At 37.1% G+C, this 19,169-nt stretch overlaps 1 protein-coding gene across 1 annotated transcript in view; it reads left to right on the top strand.

Moving 5' to 3' along the window:
• rbm45 (RNA binding motif protein 45) overlaps window positions 1-15,040 on the top strand; it is a 35,301-nt gene extending 20,261 nt beyond the window's left edge. The window contains exons 6-10 of the mRNA XM_072579129.1: window positions 1,236-1,371; window positions 1,490-1,586; window positions 10,542-10,705; window positions 12,300-12,518; window positions 14,736-15,040. Of these exons, the coding sequence (XP_072435230.1) occupies window positions 1,236-1,371; window positions 1,490-1,586; window positions 10,542-10,705; window positions 12,300-12,492 (590 nt within the window). The 3' untranslated portion in view covers window positions 12,493-12,518; window positions 14,736-15,040. The remainder of the gene's footprint in view (window positions 1-1,235; window positions 1,372-1,489; window positions 1,587-10,541; window positions 10,706-12,299; window positions 12,519-14,735) is intronic.
• Window positions 15,041-19,169: the final 4,129 nt, after the last annotated feature.

The raw sequence follows: 19,169 nt of genomic DNA, 5'->3' as shown, positions 1-19,169 counted from the left end.
CATTTGCCTTTTAAATCATCTTATCCAAACTCTTTAGTTTACAATCTGATGCTGGTTTAGGTATTTGGACAGTTCTTATCACACCACAATTAAATTTTAGTTCAATTGGTTTTTGTTTGCTTCAAAAAAAATAGTCAGAACCTTTGTGTGCCATGCTAATGACCATTAGCATTGGACTTTCTGTTGACAAATGTGTATTCAAGGAATTTGGCAATTGATACGAGACTCTGAATGTATGTTTTTTATTACCCTAATAGTTGCCACAGGCACAAAAATAATATGTTCCCATACTGGAACTCTGATCTGCCATAAATAAGAGTGCACAACATTTTGGCCTGAATCTGACAAAGGATTAAATGAGTGTCATCAGGATTTGGTTATGAAATCATGCAACACCATCTACACATCCCCTCATTTGAATTCAAGAAAAAAGTTTGAAAACTGAAGAAACCAGTGAACACTTCAGAGCAATTCTTATTGAAATATGGAAGTCTCACTGTAAAGCTCCAACTTTAAATATGCATTAGTTCAAATATCATTTGTAGTAACCCAAAAGCAATTAAGCCAATGTATGATATAAAACAAATACTGGTAAAACATTTCACTTTGACATATTTATATCTGCATTCTGAAAGCTCAGGCTAGTAAGAATGTTGTTGTTTGCTATTCATTATTTCAGCACTCCGAAAAATTGTAATTTCAAATAAACCCATTGGATTAAACCTGGTATCGTGTGACTCCTGACCTTGTCCATCCCAGTCCAACACCGGCACCACCACATCATAATTTTGTTCGATGATATAGAGTGCATAACTTCTGTTGTCTCATCTCATTGTAAGCATAAAGTTGAAGGCCTCTCTTACCTATAGTTGACAGTGTACATATTTTGACTGCTTATACCAAAACGTGAAAGATATCAGTGTAACAAGATGTATTTTGAAATATCAGGGTTTCTATTTGTATTTAAAACTAGGATTTACTATTGGATTGGCAATTCTGCATTAATTTCCTTGATAGTAAAATCCTGATAATATGTTACTCTAATAGCTTGCGTAATCTTTGAAAATTACAGAATAATGCATTTGTTGTTTAAATGCATCATCTCCATAAGTTTTTTTTTGTGGAGAAAATGAAATTGAGCTATTGCATGTATAAGAGAACTGCTATATGCTAAATGTGGGATAAGCTTTACTTGGGAAGTACTGAGTACTGATGTTTACAGAATTTTGTTTTAGGATATGCCATTGTTCGGTACAGCAATGTGGCATCAGCAGTATACGCCAAAGAAAAGCTTCATGGATTTGAGTATCCACCTGGTAATAGACTGGGAGTCAGTTACATTGAAGGTGACTCTGGTGATAGACGATCAAAGTGAGTATGTTTCGGAATAATGTTGAAAGCTGACGTCTACTTTTTTGTTTTTCATCATCAACTATTGCTTATTTAAATAATTGTTCCAATCATTGTTTGTTTCCTTATTCTGTTTTAGCCCAGTTGGAATGATGGCTTTACAACTTGTGGCGGCTCAGATGATGACACTGGCCTGTAATAGTCCTGTTGGCCAACAGATGATGCCAACATCACCTGTGAGTACAAACCATGAGATTTCCTTTGTTTTTAAATGTGGTTTATTTTTGGATTGGAAGAGACTTTTTTTAAAAATCACTTCAGTATTTAGTTTGAAATATTGCAGGTCAAATTCCCTGTATTCGATGTTCTGTGTAATACTGTACCTGCGAAAAAAATTATTGAAGTCTATTAATTCCTATTAATCTTTCACAAGCTTTTATTGGAGAGGAGGAGTTTAATATTGGATATTTGAGCTTCTATAAAAGTATAATCTATTCTCTGTATTTGAGGACTTTGTTTTATTTTGTAACTACACTTTGCGATGTTTTTCTGTTCATGCCATATTATGTAATGTTAGGCTCTATGGACTTGTGGCTAATTGAGAATTCATATATGACAAGTGGCATTTTATTAATAAAACAAAAATGTGTAAAAGGTTCTATTACAAGAAAGATGATCTGTGTAATTGTTTGTTAACGCAAAGCCAGAGTGACAAGTGATGAATCAATATTTAGATTGTGGGCTGGTTGTTGCTAAGGAAATCTACATAGAAGTATATGTTGCTTGTATTGTTTCAGTTTCTGCAAGATTTTTTGTGCTAAAATTGCATGTAGTTAAAACCGCATCACCTTGATTCTACAATGCATAGTCAGTCATTTCGATTTCAACTTGTACATATAACCTCAGTCATGAAATAATGTATCATGCAGCAGATTTTATTGGTGCCATACATTTTGTTACATTGAAATTAGTTATTTAAAAAAAACCTTTGTTCTGCAACAAGCACATGATAGATTTGCATTCTTAAGTTCACTGCAATCCTCGTTGCTTACAGGAGGCACGTTTAGACAGACAGTATTTGGTAGATGTAATAGCCAGAATAACATTTTGACAGATGAAACCACAGATGAGCTCCATTTTGCCTACCTTTGAGAAAACTTTAAAGTATGTCAAGTAGCTTGCCAGTTGAAAAACCATGATTATTGCTCACCTAAACCGTAGGATGCAATGAGACATGATGCCAGGAGTCATTATTGCTTTACTTGAACTATGTTAATAATTCAGATTTAGGTGTGCAGGGCATAGTTTCAAAATTTGTAGATGATGCAGAATGGGGAAATAATGATTAACTGTGAAAATATTATGGAAATGGTAATGATTGACTTCAGGAGGGCACATACTTGATTTTGGCAATTGAAATTTAATGTGGAGAAGCTTAAAAGAATAAATTTGTTTGAAAGGAGAAAATTTAACCCCTTGAATATAATGTAGGAAAACGTAACTTTGCTCGCTTTTTGGCAGGAATAATGTAAAGCATATTACTTGGACAATTAAATACTGAATGCTGAGATGCGGAAGGATCCAGGTATTTCTAGTGTTCTAATTACAATAAGTTAATATGCAACTCCAAGTAATTAAGAAGGCTAATTGAATTGAACATAACACTAACAACATGATGCATCACCTCTGAGACATTAATGAGTCCAGATGTCAAATACTGTGTGTAGTTTTGGTCTCCTTCTTTAAGGAAGGATGTAAATGTGCTGCATGTGGTTCAGAGGTGTGTTACAGGATTGTTACCTAGAATGAGAAGGTTGGTTTGTGAGGAAAGGTTGAACAGACTGGACTTGTTTTCATTGGAATTAGAGTGAAGGGTGACTTGATTGAAGTATATTGGATCTGGAACGGTCTTGACAAGGTAAATGTAAAATGGACAGGTCTGAAGACCTCCTCGTGGGTCTGCTCCTGGGCCTGGCCAAACTGGCCATAAACAAGTCCAGGCAGCGGGCCGTAGAGGGGGTCGTTAGGGCCGACTGCCTGCCCCTCTTCCGCGGTTACGTTAGAGCCCAGGTGTCCTTGGAGAAGGAGCACGCGGTGTCTACCAACACCCTGGAGTTGTTCAGGGAGAGGTGGGCACCGCAGGGAGTGGAGTGCCTTATTTTCCCCTCCAACTGTATTTTGATTTAATCCCTGCCCTCCCCTTCACTGATCACACAGCATTACCCTTTGATGTGAAGGGCACTGCTTCTCACTGGCCACTCGGGTGTTTCCTCTCTTCCTGGTGGTGGAAACTGAATAATAAATTTGTGCACCATGTGTCTTTCACTGTGTCTCACACCTGCACACACACAACATGGGTGTTGGAGGAAAAAAAGAAAAGAAAAATAAAACAGGGATGTCATGGGTTCTGCTCACTCTGAGAGTTGGCTCTGAGGAAGCTGGTCCAGAATAAAAAAAACAGGAGATCCACATAAACATTGCCCTTATTGGACCCTCACTGACCATATAGGTGTTTTCCTGGTGGTGGAAATATTGAATATTCAAGTCTTTTGCACATGGTGTCTTTTTTTTTTACTGAGTCACTGCAAATACGCACACAACACGGGTGATGTGGGAAATAGAGAAAAAAAATAAACAGGAGTGTTCGACTGTAAACAAAAAAAATGAATGTAAAATGGATGTTTTCTCTTATGGGTGAATCCAGATTAAGAGGCATTGTTTTAAAAACTTCCAGAGCAGAAATTATTATTTTTCCTGAGGGTTGCGAAACTTTGAAATCTTCTGCCTCAGTAGACAGTGGGAATATGGTCACTGAATAGTTTTAAGCCAGAGGCAAATTTAGTCCCTTGCCTAATATGAATCTTTTGTAAGAGGGAACATGGGAATATAAAATTCAAAACACTAACCATTTAGCTATGGTTGTCTTAAATCACAGAGCAGGTTTCAGGATCTACCGTGGCTTACTTCTGCTCCTAATTTGTATGTTCATAGAGGCATTGTGCTCAAAGAAGACATTTTAGCATTAGAGAAAACTGTTAACACAAGTACATTTTATTGAAAGTGGCTGAGCAGATTGCAGAATTGTTCAAAAGGACTAATGGAGTATAAAAGCAACTTATGGTAAGCCTTTATAAGATGTCTGAATCTCAACTGGAGTATTGTCTATGCTTCTGAACTTTGTATTAGAAGTGACGTAACGGTTTTATGGTGTGTGCAGGAAAAATTAACAAGAGTGGTACCATAGATGAGAAACTTGTGTGGATAGGTTGGAGCACTTGGAGTCCTAGAAGGTTGAAAGGGGAATTAAATAGGGGTTTTAAAAGTCATGAGGGTCTACACAGAACTGATAGTGAGAAACCTCTGCTGGGCATGAGTTTAGAACCAGGGGCACATTTTTATTGACTGGCAAAAGGCAATCAGCAGTCAGCAGTATGAGGGAAAGGTTTACCGTGGCACAAGTGGTTAAGATTCGGAAAGCATGAATGGCTTCCTCCTGGTATTGATGAACAAAGTGAATGAGCAGAATTTTCTCAAAGTTGGAGATATCACATGGCAATAAATCTGTAAGCAACACGCAGTTGATGATTCTGTCCCTTAAGATTTTGGGTGACGGCTCATGAGGAATTTGGAACTGCCCTTCCCCTAAAACTGTCACTCCAATCAGAGGTCCAGCATTAAATAAGGTACATTAAATGTGTTATATAAATGTAGGCCATTTGGCTCATTACATCTGTTCCACCCATTCAGTGAGATCATGGCTAGTCTGATGTTTGTTTCGCTTCCCTGCTTTTATTCCCAGAACGTTTAATTCCCACACCAATTAAAAAATCAGTCTACCTTCTTTATCCAAATTGTCATCTATTAGTTGGCCAAACCTCTATCTATATTGATATACAGGTACATATCCCTTTATCTGAGCATCCAAAAACTGAAAAGCTCAGAAAACTGAAGGTTTTCATGGAGCGTGCTGTGTCAACCATGTCTGTATAACATCACGGGGTTTCCTTGGCGGGCAAAGGCCACGCCATCTCGACCCACATGGCGGCAGGCCCAGCACTCTGAGGCGTTAGTGATGTGTTGTTTTTACTGTGCTAAATTGTTTAATTTTAGAGTGAAAATGTCCAAAAGAGATGCAGGTACATCCATGGCTTACAATGATATAAAGAAAAGGAAGCATCTGTCATTATCAATAATGCAGAAAGTAGAGTTATTGCAGAAGCTTGATCATGGTGTGGCTGTGCGGCGTCTCACTGAAGAATATGGTGTCAGAACTACCACTGTCTATGATTTGAAGAAACCGAAAGACAAGTTACTGAAGTTTTATGGTGACAGTGATGACCATGAATTAATGGAAAATAGAAAAACACTGCATAGGGCAAAAAATGAAGATCTTAATCGTATGTTGATGGAGTGGATTAGATAATGAAGAAGTGAACGTATGCCACGGACTGGTTTGATGGTCATGAAACAAGTTACAAAATATCATAAAGAACTGAACATTAAAGGCACATGTCAATATTTAGAAGGTTGGCTGCAGAAGTTCAAGAAGTGTAATGGTGTGAAATACCTGAAACAAATTTACAATGCTGATGAAACAGCTCTCTGCTGGCACTATGTCCCGAGAAAAACATTAGCAACGGCTAATGAGAGAGCACCAACAGGTTTTAATGAAACTAAGGACAGATTAACTATTCTTGGGTGTGTCAATGCTGCAGGCACACAAGGTGAAATTGGCAGTGATTGGGAAAAGCAAGCATCCAAGATGTCTTAAAGTTATGCACAATTTGCCTGTGCATTATTATGCAAACAAGAAAGCATGGGTAACCAGAGAAATTTTTTCTGACTGGCTCAGTAAATACTTTGTACCAGCGGCAAGAGCTCATTGCAGACAAACTGGACTAGAAGAAAGTGTAAAATTTTATTGTTCCTTGACAGCTGCTCCGCACGTCCCCTTTTCCGAACAGCTAGTGAAAAGTGACGTTTTTGGCATTTATTTGCCCCCTAATGTGACATCGGTATTACAGCCTTGTGACCAAGGAATTTTACACTCCATGAAGAGCAAGTATAAAGACCTACTTTTTAAACCGTATGCTTGCTGCAGTTAGAGAGGTAGTAATTTAAGACTTCCTGAAAGAGTTTAGTCTTAAGGATGCCATTTGCGCAGTTGCTAATACTTGGAAAGATGTTGATAAAGCAACATTAACAAATGCTTGGCACAGACTCTGGTCTACAACAATGTTTCTTGTAAATGAACCTGTAGATGAAGGGTTTGAAGGATTTCATCTCACTGAAGAGAAGAAGATGATAGTAAGCCTTGTTATTTGTGCACAAAACTTTTCAGAAGAAAGTGTAAATAAATTACATGAAGCTGACATCGAAGAAATGCTGGACGTTGACAATGATGGGCCTGTCATGCATTCCTTGAGTGATGGGAATATTGTAGAAATGGTTTTAAATACACTTTCTATACAGATAAGTGTGAGGATAGTAGTGATGATGACGATGATGAGTTAGTGAACACAGTTGAAAAAGTCCCCATTGACGATATGGTGAAAATGTGTGATCAGTTAATTGCTGGCCTTGAACAATGTTCATTTATCAGTGAGCAAGAGATTATGGCAATTTACTCAGAGAGATTGCTAAGACAGAAACCTATGTTAATGAGACAGATGACACTTGAAGAAACCTTTTAACACTGCCACCTGCTATAGTGCTAAAGCTGTGTACGCTTAAGTTTTACTGAATGGTTTTTATTGGAATGTTATTTATGGAAATAAAATGTTGAATATTTATAGTTGATGTATTTCATGAATTTGAATATATAACTCTATAAATAAGCTTTGTACGTTTAAGTTTTCCCAAATGTTTTTCTTGTAATATTTTTATGGAAATAAAATGTTGAATATTTATGGTCGATGTATTTCATTTATCAGTCCACTACTTTATAAATAAAGTGTGGTAGTATTTCTAGTCTTTATTTATTCCAGTTAGTGTGCATATTCATACGTTTTTGCTGCAGTACAGTATTTATGTCTGATTTAGGGGTTGCTACCCTGCAACCTACAGGGGGCGCTACATTAATTCTGAAAACTGCAAAATTCTGATTTCCTCAAAGCAGCTGGTCCCGAGCATGTACTACCAACAATGCCATGGGATCTTATCTTGAATAGTAATGCTATATGTTATGGCCTTTGGAAATCCAAATATATTATATCTACTGGATCACTTCATCTAGCCTGCTTGTTACCTCAAAGAACACTAACTAATTTATCAGGCATGATTTCCCCTTCATGAAGCCATATTAACGCACCTTGATTTTGATTATGCATTTGTAAATGTTCTGCTAGTACATCCTTTGTAACATTTTCTCAATGACCAACATTAAGCTAACTGGCCTATAGTTAGCTTTTGTTTTTTTGTCTACCTCTTTTGAATAAGGATGTTATATTGGCAGTTTTCTAATTGTCTGGGTCTTTTCCAGAGTCTAAGGATTCTTGGAAGTTTACTGCCAACGCGTCCACAACCTCTGTTGCCACTTCTTTAAAATCATAGAATAAAATGCACCAGATCCTGGGGCCATAAGCTTTTAGGCCTATTACTTTTCATAGTTTAATGAATTGAGGAAAAATACTAAGTGTTTTCTTTTTGCTTCTCCTCTCAAACCCCGCTCACCAAAGCACTAGTTTACCACTAATTCTTGCCAGAAGATGTGTGTTTCTTTGGATTTGATATCAAATTGGTTAACCATAATCTGTTTCTACCCTTAGTCTTATTCCTCAGTAGCATGTATCTTTGTTGTGTCAGGACTTTTTTTTTAAAGGTGTGCACTAATGTTCCTCAATTGTCTGTTCTGATAGACTTATCTCAGTTCACTTTTGCTAATTCTGTCCTCATCTCTGTATAATAACCATTATTTAAGTTTTAGCATAGTTCTGATCCGAGTTTCTCATTCTCAATCTGAATGCTAAATTCTGCCATGTACAGTCGTGACGGGATCTTTTACTGAAAGCATTGAGTAAACCTGCCTTGTAACACATTAGATCCAAATAGCCTCACCCCTGGTTGGATCCATAACCTATTGTTCCAGGAAACTGTCTTGAATGCATTCTGAATTCTTCATGTATACCTCTGCCAGTTTGATTTTCCTTAATGTACACGATCAAAATCACCCATGATTAGTCTGCTTTTTTACATGCCCCACTTATGTCCTGATTTATCGTCTGCCCTACAGAACAGCTACTGTTAGGGGGTCAACAGGCTACTTCTACCCATGTTGTCTTTCCCTTGTTATTTCGTATTCCCAACCATACGGGCTATATGCATCCGATTCTAGTTCATTTTTTACTATTGTTCTTGCTTCATCTCCTACTAACAAAGTGATCCTACCAGCCTTACCCTCATGTCTACCCTTTTGAAATGTCACATACCTCTGAATATCTAGTTCCCATTGATCTCCTTGTAATCGTGTATCCCTATTGGCTATACAATCATTCCCGCTAAAACTATTTGTGCCATTAATGTTGGCTCCTTTTTTTATTCTTCTTTTGACCCCACTTGCTGTTTTTATAGGCTTATATACCATGCCTAATTCTATCCAATTGGTATACCAGTATCAATTTAGATGCTCTGCAACGCTACTGTATTATTTTGCCACGCATGCCTGTGTACCCTGACCCCTCCCTCCTCATCAATTTAAAAGGCTTGAGAGCAATTAGATTAGATTCCCTACAGTGTTGAAACAGGCCCTTCAGTCCATCAAGTCCGTGCTGACCCTCCGAAGAGTAACGCACTCAGTCTCATTTCCGTCTGACTAATGCATCTAACACTGTGGGCAATTTAGCATGGCCAATTCACCTGACCTGCACATCTTTGGACTGTGGGAGGAAACCGGAGCACCCGGAGGAAACCCACGCAGACACTGGGAGAATGTGCAAACTCCACACAGACCGATGCCCGAGGCTTGGTTTTCTACTCTGCTTCTTTATTTATAAAGCTAAGATTTCCATATAACCTATTTGGCATCTTCTCAACTTGTCCTACCACCTTCATAGATGTGTGAATACCCCGATTGTCTTTTGTCTTTTTTAAAATTGTACAATTTAGTCAAATTGTTTATTCTCATTCTTAATGGATTACTTCACACTTCCATTTGCCAGTTGGCTTCCTATTTAACCAGTCTGTCTACCACCTTCTAAAATCTGTTTTATTCCCTTGACTCTTCGCCATATTTCATGTGACTGTAGTTTTAAAATTGTGCACCAAATCCAGATCGTTATGATACATTAGAAAGAGCTGTGGTTCCACTGTTCCCTCTAGGGGGCCAATTCTTCACAACTGCCTCCAGTTTGATGGACAACACTCTTCACCATTTGGATCCTGAGTCAATTTTATATTCCTTCGATCTTGTCCTATAAGTTCCATGAGTTTCATATTTGGTAACAAGTCTATCATGTGGTACTTTATCTAACAACTTTTGAAATTCGCTCTACACCAACAGAACTACCTGATCAGAGGACTCCATCAACTTAGTAAAGTTGGTTGAACACAACTCTCCTTTTTAATGTGATTTATATAAAACTCCAGATCAAAATGGTAAATTAGCAATCCCATTATTTATTGGCACGAACTGCGTCTGATTTTTGTACATAAAGTGCAAACGGATACAAGCATAACTTTAGCTTTCCCACATCTGAAGTATCCTAACTAGATGTTGCCTGCGCTTTTGACTTTGACTTCAGAGTTACTGTTAAACCCTTAACATAAACAACATAACTAATTGACAAGCACATTCTTGGGTGATTTAGCATTATATTAATTTTGCATGTCTGAATAGAATCTGAACAGCTGTTTCTTCCTGACACAAACTGAGCACTTAAGACATTGTAATTGACTGCTTTATGATTTGCATTAATATGGATGGACAATAGGTGTCATTTTTTGGCTGATGTAAAGAACTAATGTTTTAAAATGTGGATCATTTAAGTAGTGGGGCCTAGATTGACAGGAGGAATTTATTCCCTTAATTTTTGGGATGCAGAAATTTGTGCATCCAAACGTTTCAATGTTGCAAGTAGTGTATATACTGCAGGTTAATTATATATTTTACTTAATTGCACAATTAATATGATTTACCATACTCATAAATAGAATTTTAAAAGACAAAACTATAATGTGACTTACATTTGTTGCAGGGACATGGAGGTAGCAGTAGTACACAGATGTCGCGGTTGCAGGTTGGCTTTTCTTTACCTGCACCTCAAAACTTTGCTCCTTCTGATAGTACTGTCAGAGAGAGATTATTTGTGGTCTTCAACCCAACTGTCCTACCCCTTGATATACTGGAGGATCTGTTTTGGTAAGGAACTATTGTTTGACTTTTGAAATGCATTAACATTGCTTGAGCGCGCTTGTATAAAACCGAAATACTGCAGGTTCTGGAAATCTGAAAGGAGCACAGCAAAGTTCAAGAAACTCAGCTGGTCTGGCAGTGAATATGGATAGAGAAAGAATTAATATTTTGAGTTGAGTATTACCCTCCTGAAGAAGACGCTGCCTGACTTGCTGAAGTTTTTCAGCATTTTCTGTGTATTGTCTCATTTCTGCTCTTGTTTTTAGCTCTGTTAGCCTAAAAGAATCAGAATAGCAATGTTCAGATTTCTTATTCCTTTCCTTTTACAAATGTTTTTTTTTAAGATTAGATTAGGTTTCTTACAGTGTGGAAACAGGTCCTTTGGCCCAACAAGTCCACACCGACCCTCCAAAGAGCAACCCACCCAGACCCCTACATTTACCCCTTCACCTAACACTGCGAGCAATTTAGCATGGCCAATTCACCTAACCTTCATATCTTTGGACTGTGGGAGGAAACCGGAGCACCCGGAGGAAACCCACTCGGATACTGGGAGAATATGCAAAGTCCGCACAGACAGTTGCCCGAGGTGGGAATTGAACCCAGGTCTCTGGCACTGTAAGGCAGCAGTGCTAACCACTATGCCTCTGTGCCATCAAATGGTATTAAATTAGAAAGTGTAGTGAATTGTGAAGAAGAGCAGAACATTGAAGAAAAGGTATACTAGTTGACAGATGGAACGATGGGAGGTGTGGCTTAATAAAACAATGAGAGGGTAAAATGATCAAATGTAGTGTAATTGGGAAATACTTAGGAGGAGATGAACAAAATTGAGATTTTAGATACATATTTAAAAGTACCTCAGTTTGGTTACTGATAAACATAATTCAGAATATTGTATCAGACTCTTAATTTCTGGAATATTATTCTGGACTTGGAAAAAGTTATCCAGTTGATGTTTTGAATGGTATTGAGTAACTATGATGAAGGGGTAAGCAGGGCATGGTTCTTTCCCTCAGGAGAAATTGAGAACAAGAGGACTCCTCAGTTTGAAAATGAATTCATGGTGAATTTGTTCACGAAAAGTTGAAATTGTGGAACAGTGCTCTAGAAGGTCAAATGTGTAAAGTATTTTAAGACTAACTAGCAACAATAATAAAGTTTGGGGAGCAAAAATTGGGATTGAGTTGTGGAGGTTTGATGAGGAAAATTACATCTTTCTTCTCCTGCAACTTCCTGAGAAAACTATATATGGTTAAAATTACCAGTACTGATTTTAAACATTAATTAATCATTTCACCAAATGAATGATCAGTGTTTTCTTTGTTACTTGTCTTATCTACGATGCATGAATTAATCTCTTAGCCTGTTCATTCTGTTTGCAATCTGGGATTTTCTAGTTTTCATTTATGGTGAAGTTCCTTTTGCTGCAGACATTTCATTTGAATGTTGCAAACTTTGTTAAATAATAAACGAATAATCTTAGTCTAGTAATAAACTGATTTGTGTGTGCAAAAGAAAGTCATCTGCATAGTTAGTCATGATTTGATGTTCTCAAATTTAGGTTTGTTTTCTTTAACATATCAATGTTTTCTCCTAGTCGTTTTGGAAACCTGATTGAAGTATATTTGGTACCAGGACGTAACATTGGCTATGTTAAATATGCTGAAAGACACAGTGCTACTAACGCCTTGGATACTTTACATGGAAAGGTTGTTAACGGTATCAAGCTCAAGGTAATGCTAGCTGATCCTCCAAGAGAAGAGTCACATAAGCGGCAACGAACACACTAAGATGTTGCACAAAAGATTGTGCTAAGGTAAGCTTCTTTTCACCTTGATTATGGGACTGCATGATACAGTGGACCATAATTTGCTGCTGTTGGTCAGATTTGCCTGTGTGTGTTCAGTTAAATCAGCTTTATATAGCAATTTACTGAACAAATAAGCTAATAACACTGTTGATCAAAATTGGGCATTGGGCGCACAAACGGACTGAGTCAGAAACTATCTCAACTAATGAGTCTGAAGGATTGTGAACAGAACATCACAAGGAATGAGAAGGAAGTGCAAGTTAGACTGGATGCTTTGATTATCTCTTAAGTTAAGCAAGGGAAACAAAGATTGATTAAGAGAAAACAAAAAAATGTAAAAGCAAAATTTGAGAATTACATTCGCAATATCTTAAATAATTAAAACCTGAAAGTCTGAGATTCCATTTTTGTAATTAATTTTCAGTGCTAGAGAGGGAGACAGGCAAATAATGAATGATGTTTTAAAAATTCTTAGATTGAAATGGACTTTTGTGATAAGTTTTGTTTGAATCTCAAATACCACAATCTGCGTCACACAATGATTAGCCAGTCAGTGAGATGCCATTTCCACAAAGCTGAGGGTGAAGTGGTGCAGCTTGGCCAGCACCATTTTGGATTTTTGTATTTAACCACATGTCTGCTCTCATGTTGCAAGTTGTAGTTTTGGGCATTAATAGTTGGCGTTATCTGCTTCTCCATTATTTAACCAAATAACACTTATTTTGTTCATGCCTGTTAATCTAGTTGACATTTAGCCAGACAAATTGGATTAAAGAAAATAGCATTGAGCCAATATGTCTGACAGACTTTTGTAAACAGCTTAAAGCAACTCTCCAGTTTGGTGGTGAAAGGCACTAGATTTGCTTTATGATTAAGATTGAGTGTATGACAGAAGGACTTAATGCTGGTTTGTTGTAGGGGTGTACTTTTTAAAATGGTCTTGGCATTTTTTGGAGTAATGCAACAAAATTTCTGCTTTGCACATTTGATTCTTTGGAAGTTCTTATTTGCTGCAGTTGAACCCGAAAATAGTTTGTGTTTTTTTTCCAGTATCTACCATTATATCACTGAGGTCAATTTGAATTTTAAAGAAATTATTAAATGTGTATCTTATTCAAACAATTTCATTAATTTGATTTATGGGTTTTAAGAATTAAGTGTCTCTTCACTCTGCCAAAATGTCCTGTCAGCAAAATTATTAATTTGCAATTAAGGATAAACTTCAGATTATGTGGAAATGTGAATGTTTAGTTTATAGAAAATTTTCTGTAACAGTATTTGTTCGTCATTCAGTGGTAGTTATTTTTGGCAACCTGGTAATAACTTAGTGATGTTTTTGTCTTTTGGGTAGCATTTTAAACTGGATCTTTTTTAAATTCACACTGCTGCAAAGTTTACCATAATTTTGGCATTATGGTGATTACTTCTACTAAAGTCTTAAATACTGTATTAAAAATAATAATGAATTCTTCAGTATTTAAGGTTGTACTCTAGTCAATTAGCTCAGTCTCTGTACCAGAGTTCTTCCAAAAAGCATCAATTGAGTTTATATTAATTCATTTCCCAGTTACTTCAAGGCAAGGGGGAGATTTATCCTTTATTTTCCATCTGTAATCTCATGGTATTTTGTATAAGCACAATAAGTATCCTTATTGCCTAGTAGGTTAATTTTAAAGCTGAATTATATCTCAACTTTCTATTTAAAGTTTATGGGTTGAAAGAATGCTTAGGTTTTCTTCCAACATCTATGTTTGTAGGATTAATTTTATATTTTTAATTGCTTTTCGAAATTTTTATTTGAAAACACATGATATAACCTACAATAAAGTTTTACCACATTTAAGAACACTGTCCTTTTCTTTAGTGTCTTTTTAACTCTTATTTTGAATACAAATATAAAAATGGCAATCCAACTTTTTCTGTACATGAATATACCCAGAGTTAAATTAGGGAAAATATTATTTGCTTTCAACAGTTGTTTCCTGGGGCAAAGGACTGGTGAAATGAACAGCCCAAAGCCTTATTTGGAACCCCAATATAGTATCAATCACATTTTAAAATGTTTCAGATCTATAGATTAAACAATAAGTTCTCTAGTTGCAGTTCTTATCAGGGAATTTTGTGGAATATAGTTTGTACTATACCTGCAGACTTTTATTCCTTGTTAACAGATGCCTTTAACATTTTCACAGCACTTTTTATAAAATGTTTTTGTTTCTGCAGAGTGGGGACAATTGACCTGACACATCAGCTGACTGACTGGCTACTTGACAGTACACAGTGACTTCCACTCGTGACCTTTGCTAGTAACTGAGCAGTTTTTTTTATTTTCTGGGAATAGGCAGCAAGAGAAGACTTTGACAGATATTGATTGAAGTGTTTAAGATGGGAATTTTAGTAATAGATTGAAGAAACTTACTTTAATCCATGTAACCTCTGCTTTCCCAGCCTTTAGAGTTTGAATTGTATCTGTTAGCTTTGTTATCGTCAATAACTTGTACCAAACATAATAAAGCTTAATTATGAAACCTTTTGGTTTGATTACTTTTTGAATGGCTCAATTTCACAGTATCGTGATTGAATTACACAGTAAGTAAAACCCACTATAAATATGTAAATTGTGATTGAGTAGTACCTGTTAGCACACTGGATGAAACAAACAGTTGTCAGTATCCACATTAAGATATATATACACATTGTGGGAACACATTCATTTGTAGAGAATCAATAAAATTAATTTTAGTAAACATCATTTTTATTTGGCTTCTGTCCTTGGCAAGAGCACCTTCAAATTCTTGAATATACCAAGTTAGCATTGTAGATGGAAACTGTTTAGGTTGCGAAATGTTATATTCACACCAGTGAATGTTTATGAACTGCAGCATTCAAATAAAAATGAAACATGGAAATAGTTTTGTAATGCAGATGTAGATTTTCCATTATTAAATTTATAGTAATCCAGTGCATTCTTTAAATGTTTTACTAATGTAAAGTTCACATGAAAGTAAATTCAATTTTGGTCATTCAGCATCACATTCAACATGCTAATTTTGATTTTGCTTAAGTACAGGGCAGTGCAGAATGAATTAGGTTAATGTATTTTAAAACTCATGTTGAAATTGGTTCACTTGGGCGGCACAGTGGTTCAGTGGTTGGCATTGCTGCCTCACAGCACCAGGGATATATGAAGTTTGTACATTCTCCTGGTGTCTGTGTGGGTTTCCTCCCAAAGATTAGCAGGTCAGGTGAATGGGCCATGCTAAATTGCCCATAGTGTCAGGTTCATTAGTCAGGGGTTAACCTAGGGTAGGGGAATGGGTCTGGGTGAGTTACTCTTTGGAGGGTCGGCGTGGACTTGGGCCAAAGAGCCTGTTTCCATACTGTAGGGATTCTCATCTTCTCATCTATTACGATACATCTCAGGTTAATGAGAAATGCATACAATTTTGAAGATACTTAACATTATCACTTTTTGCTGTCTGTTGGTGAAGTTTTTGATAACTATGGGTGTGTTCCTCTATATAGAATGTGTGGAAGTGTTGACAAAATCTTGATGTCAACCATTAGTGCTCAGATTAAAACTATTTGCTCAAGAAGTTGAATTATTTGCATTGATCATGTACTGAAATAATTTGTGTCATGTAAATTGAGTAGAATTAAATTTGCAGAGCACCCTTAATTTTAAATCAAATTCAAAACTTCCATTAGTTATTGTTTTTGATAGCTGTCTAACCAACTAGGTTTTATAAGTTACTGATGTAATGTTTCAATTTGGTTTATTTCTATACAAACAGGATATAATTGGTTATGGCCCATTTTCAGATGTGTGCATAGAATGAACCAGGAGGATCAAGGTTATTTCAAAATTGGACTTTGATTTCACTAACATTATTTGGACTAGAGAGGGATCAAGGCAGCATTCCTTCTCCTGGAACAACAGCAACCGATTTTGAAAGGATCCTGAACAAAACAAATCCTGTTCTACTCCACTAATTGTGATCCAATTTTTCTAAGGTGGTGTAAATCAGACTATGGACTCCTCAATTGTACTTTGTCCCAATATAAATTACATAATCCTATATTGAAATCGATGTTTTTTTAAATGTTCAAGGGGCAGGCTGGTGATTCCTAGAATTGGCCATTGTGCCAATTTTGTACTGTAGTAGGGAGAATAAAAGCTATTTCTATCCCAGGTTTTACCATAATAAAACTCAACACGAAAGTCTCAGATTTTTACATTATAACTTTCATATTAAGAAAGCTTTTATTTAAAGTTGGCAAGTACTGGACCCAAGTTATGATTTGACTTGGCAAATAAATACTTTAAATTACCAATGCACTTGCAGTATTTGAATATACTTAATCTTTTAAAATTGCTGAATAGTTCTCTGAGCAAATTTGGTGTACTTTAACTATACAGCAAAGGAAGTTTCATTCTTTTAAATGGTGAAGTATTTTAAAATAAAATGACTGTTTCCAAGCTTCAAATACATCTGGCAGTACAGCAGTAAGTACAATTAAAAGACAATTAAACACTGTCCAAATAACTACAACATTATGTAGTGCAATTGACCTATCATTTCATCATTGAAAAGACAGTCTTTGGAGTAATTATGCAAAGATTTTCCTTTCATATTTGTTAGATTAAATTGGCCATTATTTTGACTCACTACACAAGTTCTGAGCAAGGGTCACTCAACTTGAAGCGTTAACTCTGATTTCTCTCCATAGATGCTGCCAGACCTGCTGAGCTTTTCCAGCAATTCGTTTGTCTTCATTCTCTTTTTGCCCAGCCTAAACCAAATGAGCTTTTTTTTCTGTTCTTTTATTTACATTCCTAGCACATAGTTTGTTTTAGTCTTATCTAAAGGCGGACTGAAATAACTCAGCAGAAGCTGGTATCCTGTCACCATGTCACCCTTTATTTACTCATGCATAGTATTTGACACTGGTCCAGCTTCCTCCGAGCCAGCTCTTGGCATGAACAGAATTTATGACACTTCTTTATTTTCCTGATTGGACCAAGTTAACAGCCATCAAAAGCTCAGAACTCATATTATGAGAAGCACATGACTGACTTCAGTATAATAACTATATCCCTACTCCTGTAGCTCTGGGGAAGTAGACCTATTCTTTTTCTTGTAGCCTCTTCTGGGGCATTTTCACACTGGGTGTGGTTCTTCCGACTCTGCCTTGGATACGGACTATAGACTACCTCTCATGCCTCAGAAGAGCATCTCAACAAATTCATCCTCTTTTTAAGCAGTAAAGATGTTGAGCCTATGACATCTGTTGTGTCCATTTCAGACTCCAAGAATTCTTTAATGCTAGATGTAGGGGGAGAGCCCTCTAGTTCTAGTAGCCTTTCAGCCAGTTCTGAGGGACCGGGTATGTTTTGCTCCTGCCCCATTTGTAAGTTTACTGCTTTCGTGTTGTCTCATGATTGTTATGGACCACCTCAACTAGATGAGCTTTGTACCTTGCATTGACCATACTGCCTAACCATGCAGACCATTTCCATGGTTTTAGCATCAAACTTTGTCCACTGAAGTAAACTGTCTCTTGCTGAGAGGGGGCTTATGTCTATCACTGGCATCCCTGATGTTACTTAAAAGACCCCAAGCCCACCAAGTCTGGGAAGATCAGATTTAACCGGGTGCAGAACCTTCACCCCTGTGGCTACTTTCCATTATCCCTGTAGTTCCAATGAGGGGTGGATTGATAATGAAATTGGAACCAGACAGTTTTGTACCAAGTAAAGCTGTAAACTTGTTACTTTAAGCCTACCTTCAAAGTTTGCACTGCTCTTTTTGCCAGACCATTGGACGATGGATGATTTGAAGTTGTCCTTATGTCAAATGCTGTTTGATTTTGGGAAATACTCTAATCTCTGCTGGTAAATGATGGCAGTAGTCTGTGACCAGTACTTCCAGGAGCTCTTGTTTTGCGTGTGATGCTTACAGTTTTTCTATCATTCCCATGTTTGGCAAATGAACTCTATGCACCCATTTTGCACAGGTGTCCACATTGAACATTGAGCATATAAAAGGACCTGCATAGATTCAGTGTAACTAAGACCAGGGTTTATCCAGCCATTCCCATGGGGAGCTGCTGGTGGTAATTTTTATTAAAGACTGGTTCTGCAATCACCGATACAGCTGTGCTGATATCAACCTCCATTAAAACCAGTTGATAGTTTAGTCAAACATTTGATTGTTCTGATTTGGATGTTGCTAAGCAATTTAACTGTCCAAGGCCAGATCTATTGGGCTTTCCAGGGTGTGCTTACTCCGGGATACCAGCCTATGAATTCTTTTGTTTAATTCTGGTCTAGTGGGGCTCTTGCTGTCTTGAGACCACATAATGGTAGCAACTGCAATGGCTTGCCAGCCCAGATCCTAAAGAAATGTTTGGCCAAGGCTTTTTTTTTGGGGGGGTGGGGGTGGGGGGAGTTTGGCTGTGGACTGACCAACAGTCCCTCTGCTCAGGATATGTCCTGAGTGAGGATATGCAATTGCCTTCACTCAAGTGGTTTTGCTGAAGCTCAGGCAGCCTGGCAGGGGTGTCCTGTTTCACCACACCCTGAAACTCATGTTCCTTTTGCCACATTTCCTCATGACAAAGCTAGTAGGCATGTTTGCAGGACTACACCATTAA

Source organism: Chiloscyllium punctatum, chromosome 10, assembly GCF_047496795.1.
Source record: "Chiloscyllium punctatum isolate Juve2018m chromosome 10, sChiPun1.3, whole genome shotgun sequence".
Lineage (NCBI taxonomy): Eukaryota > Metazoa > Chordata > Chondrichthyes > Orectolobiformes > Hemiscylliidae > Chiloscyllium > Chiloscyllium punctatum.
Note: the sequence above shows the minus strand (reverse complement) of the source record. Positions and strands in the feature narration are given on the sequence as shown.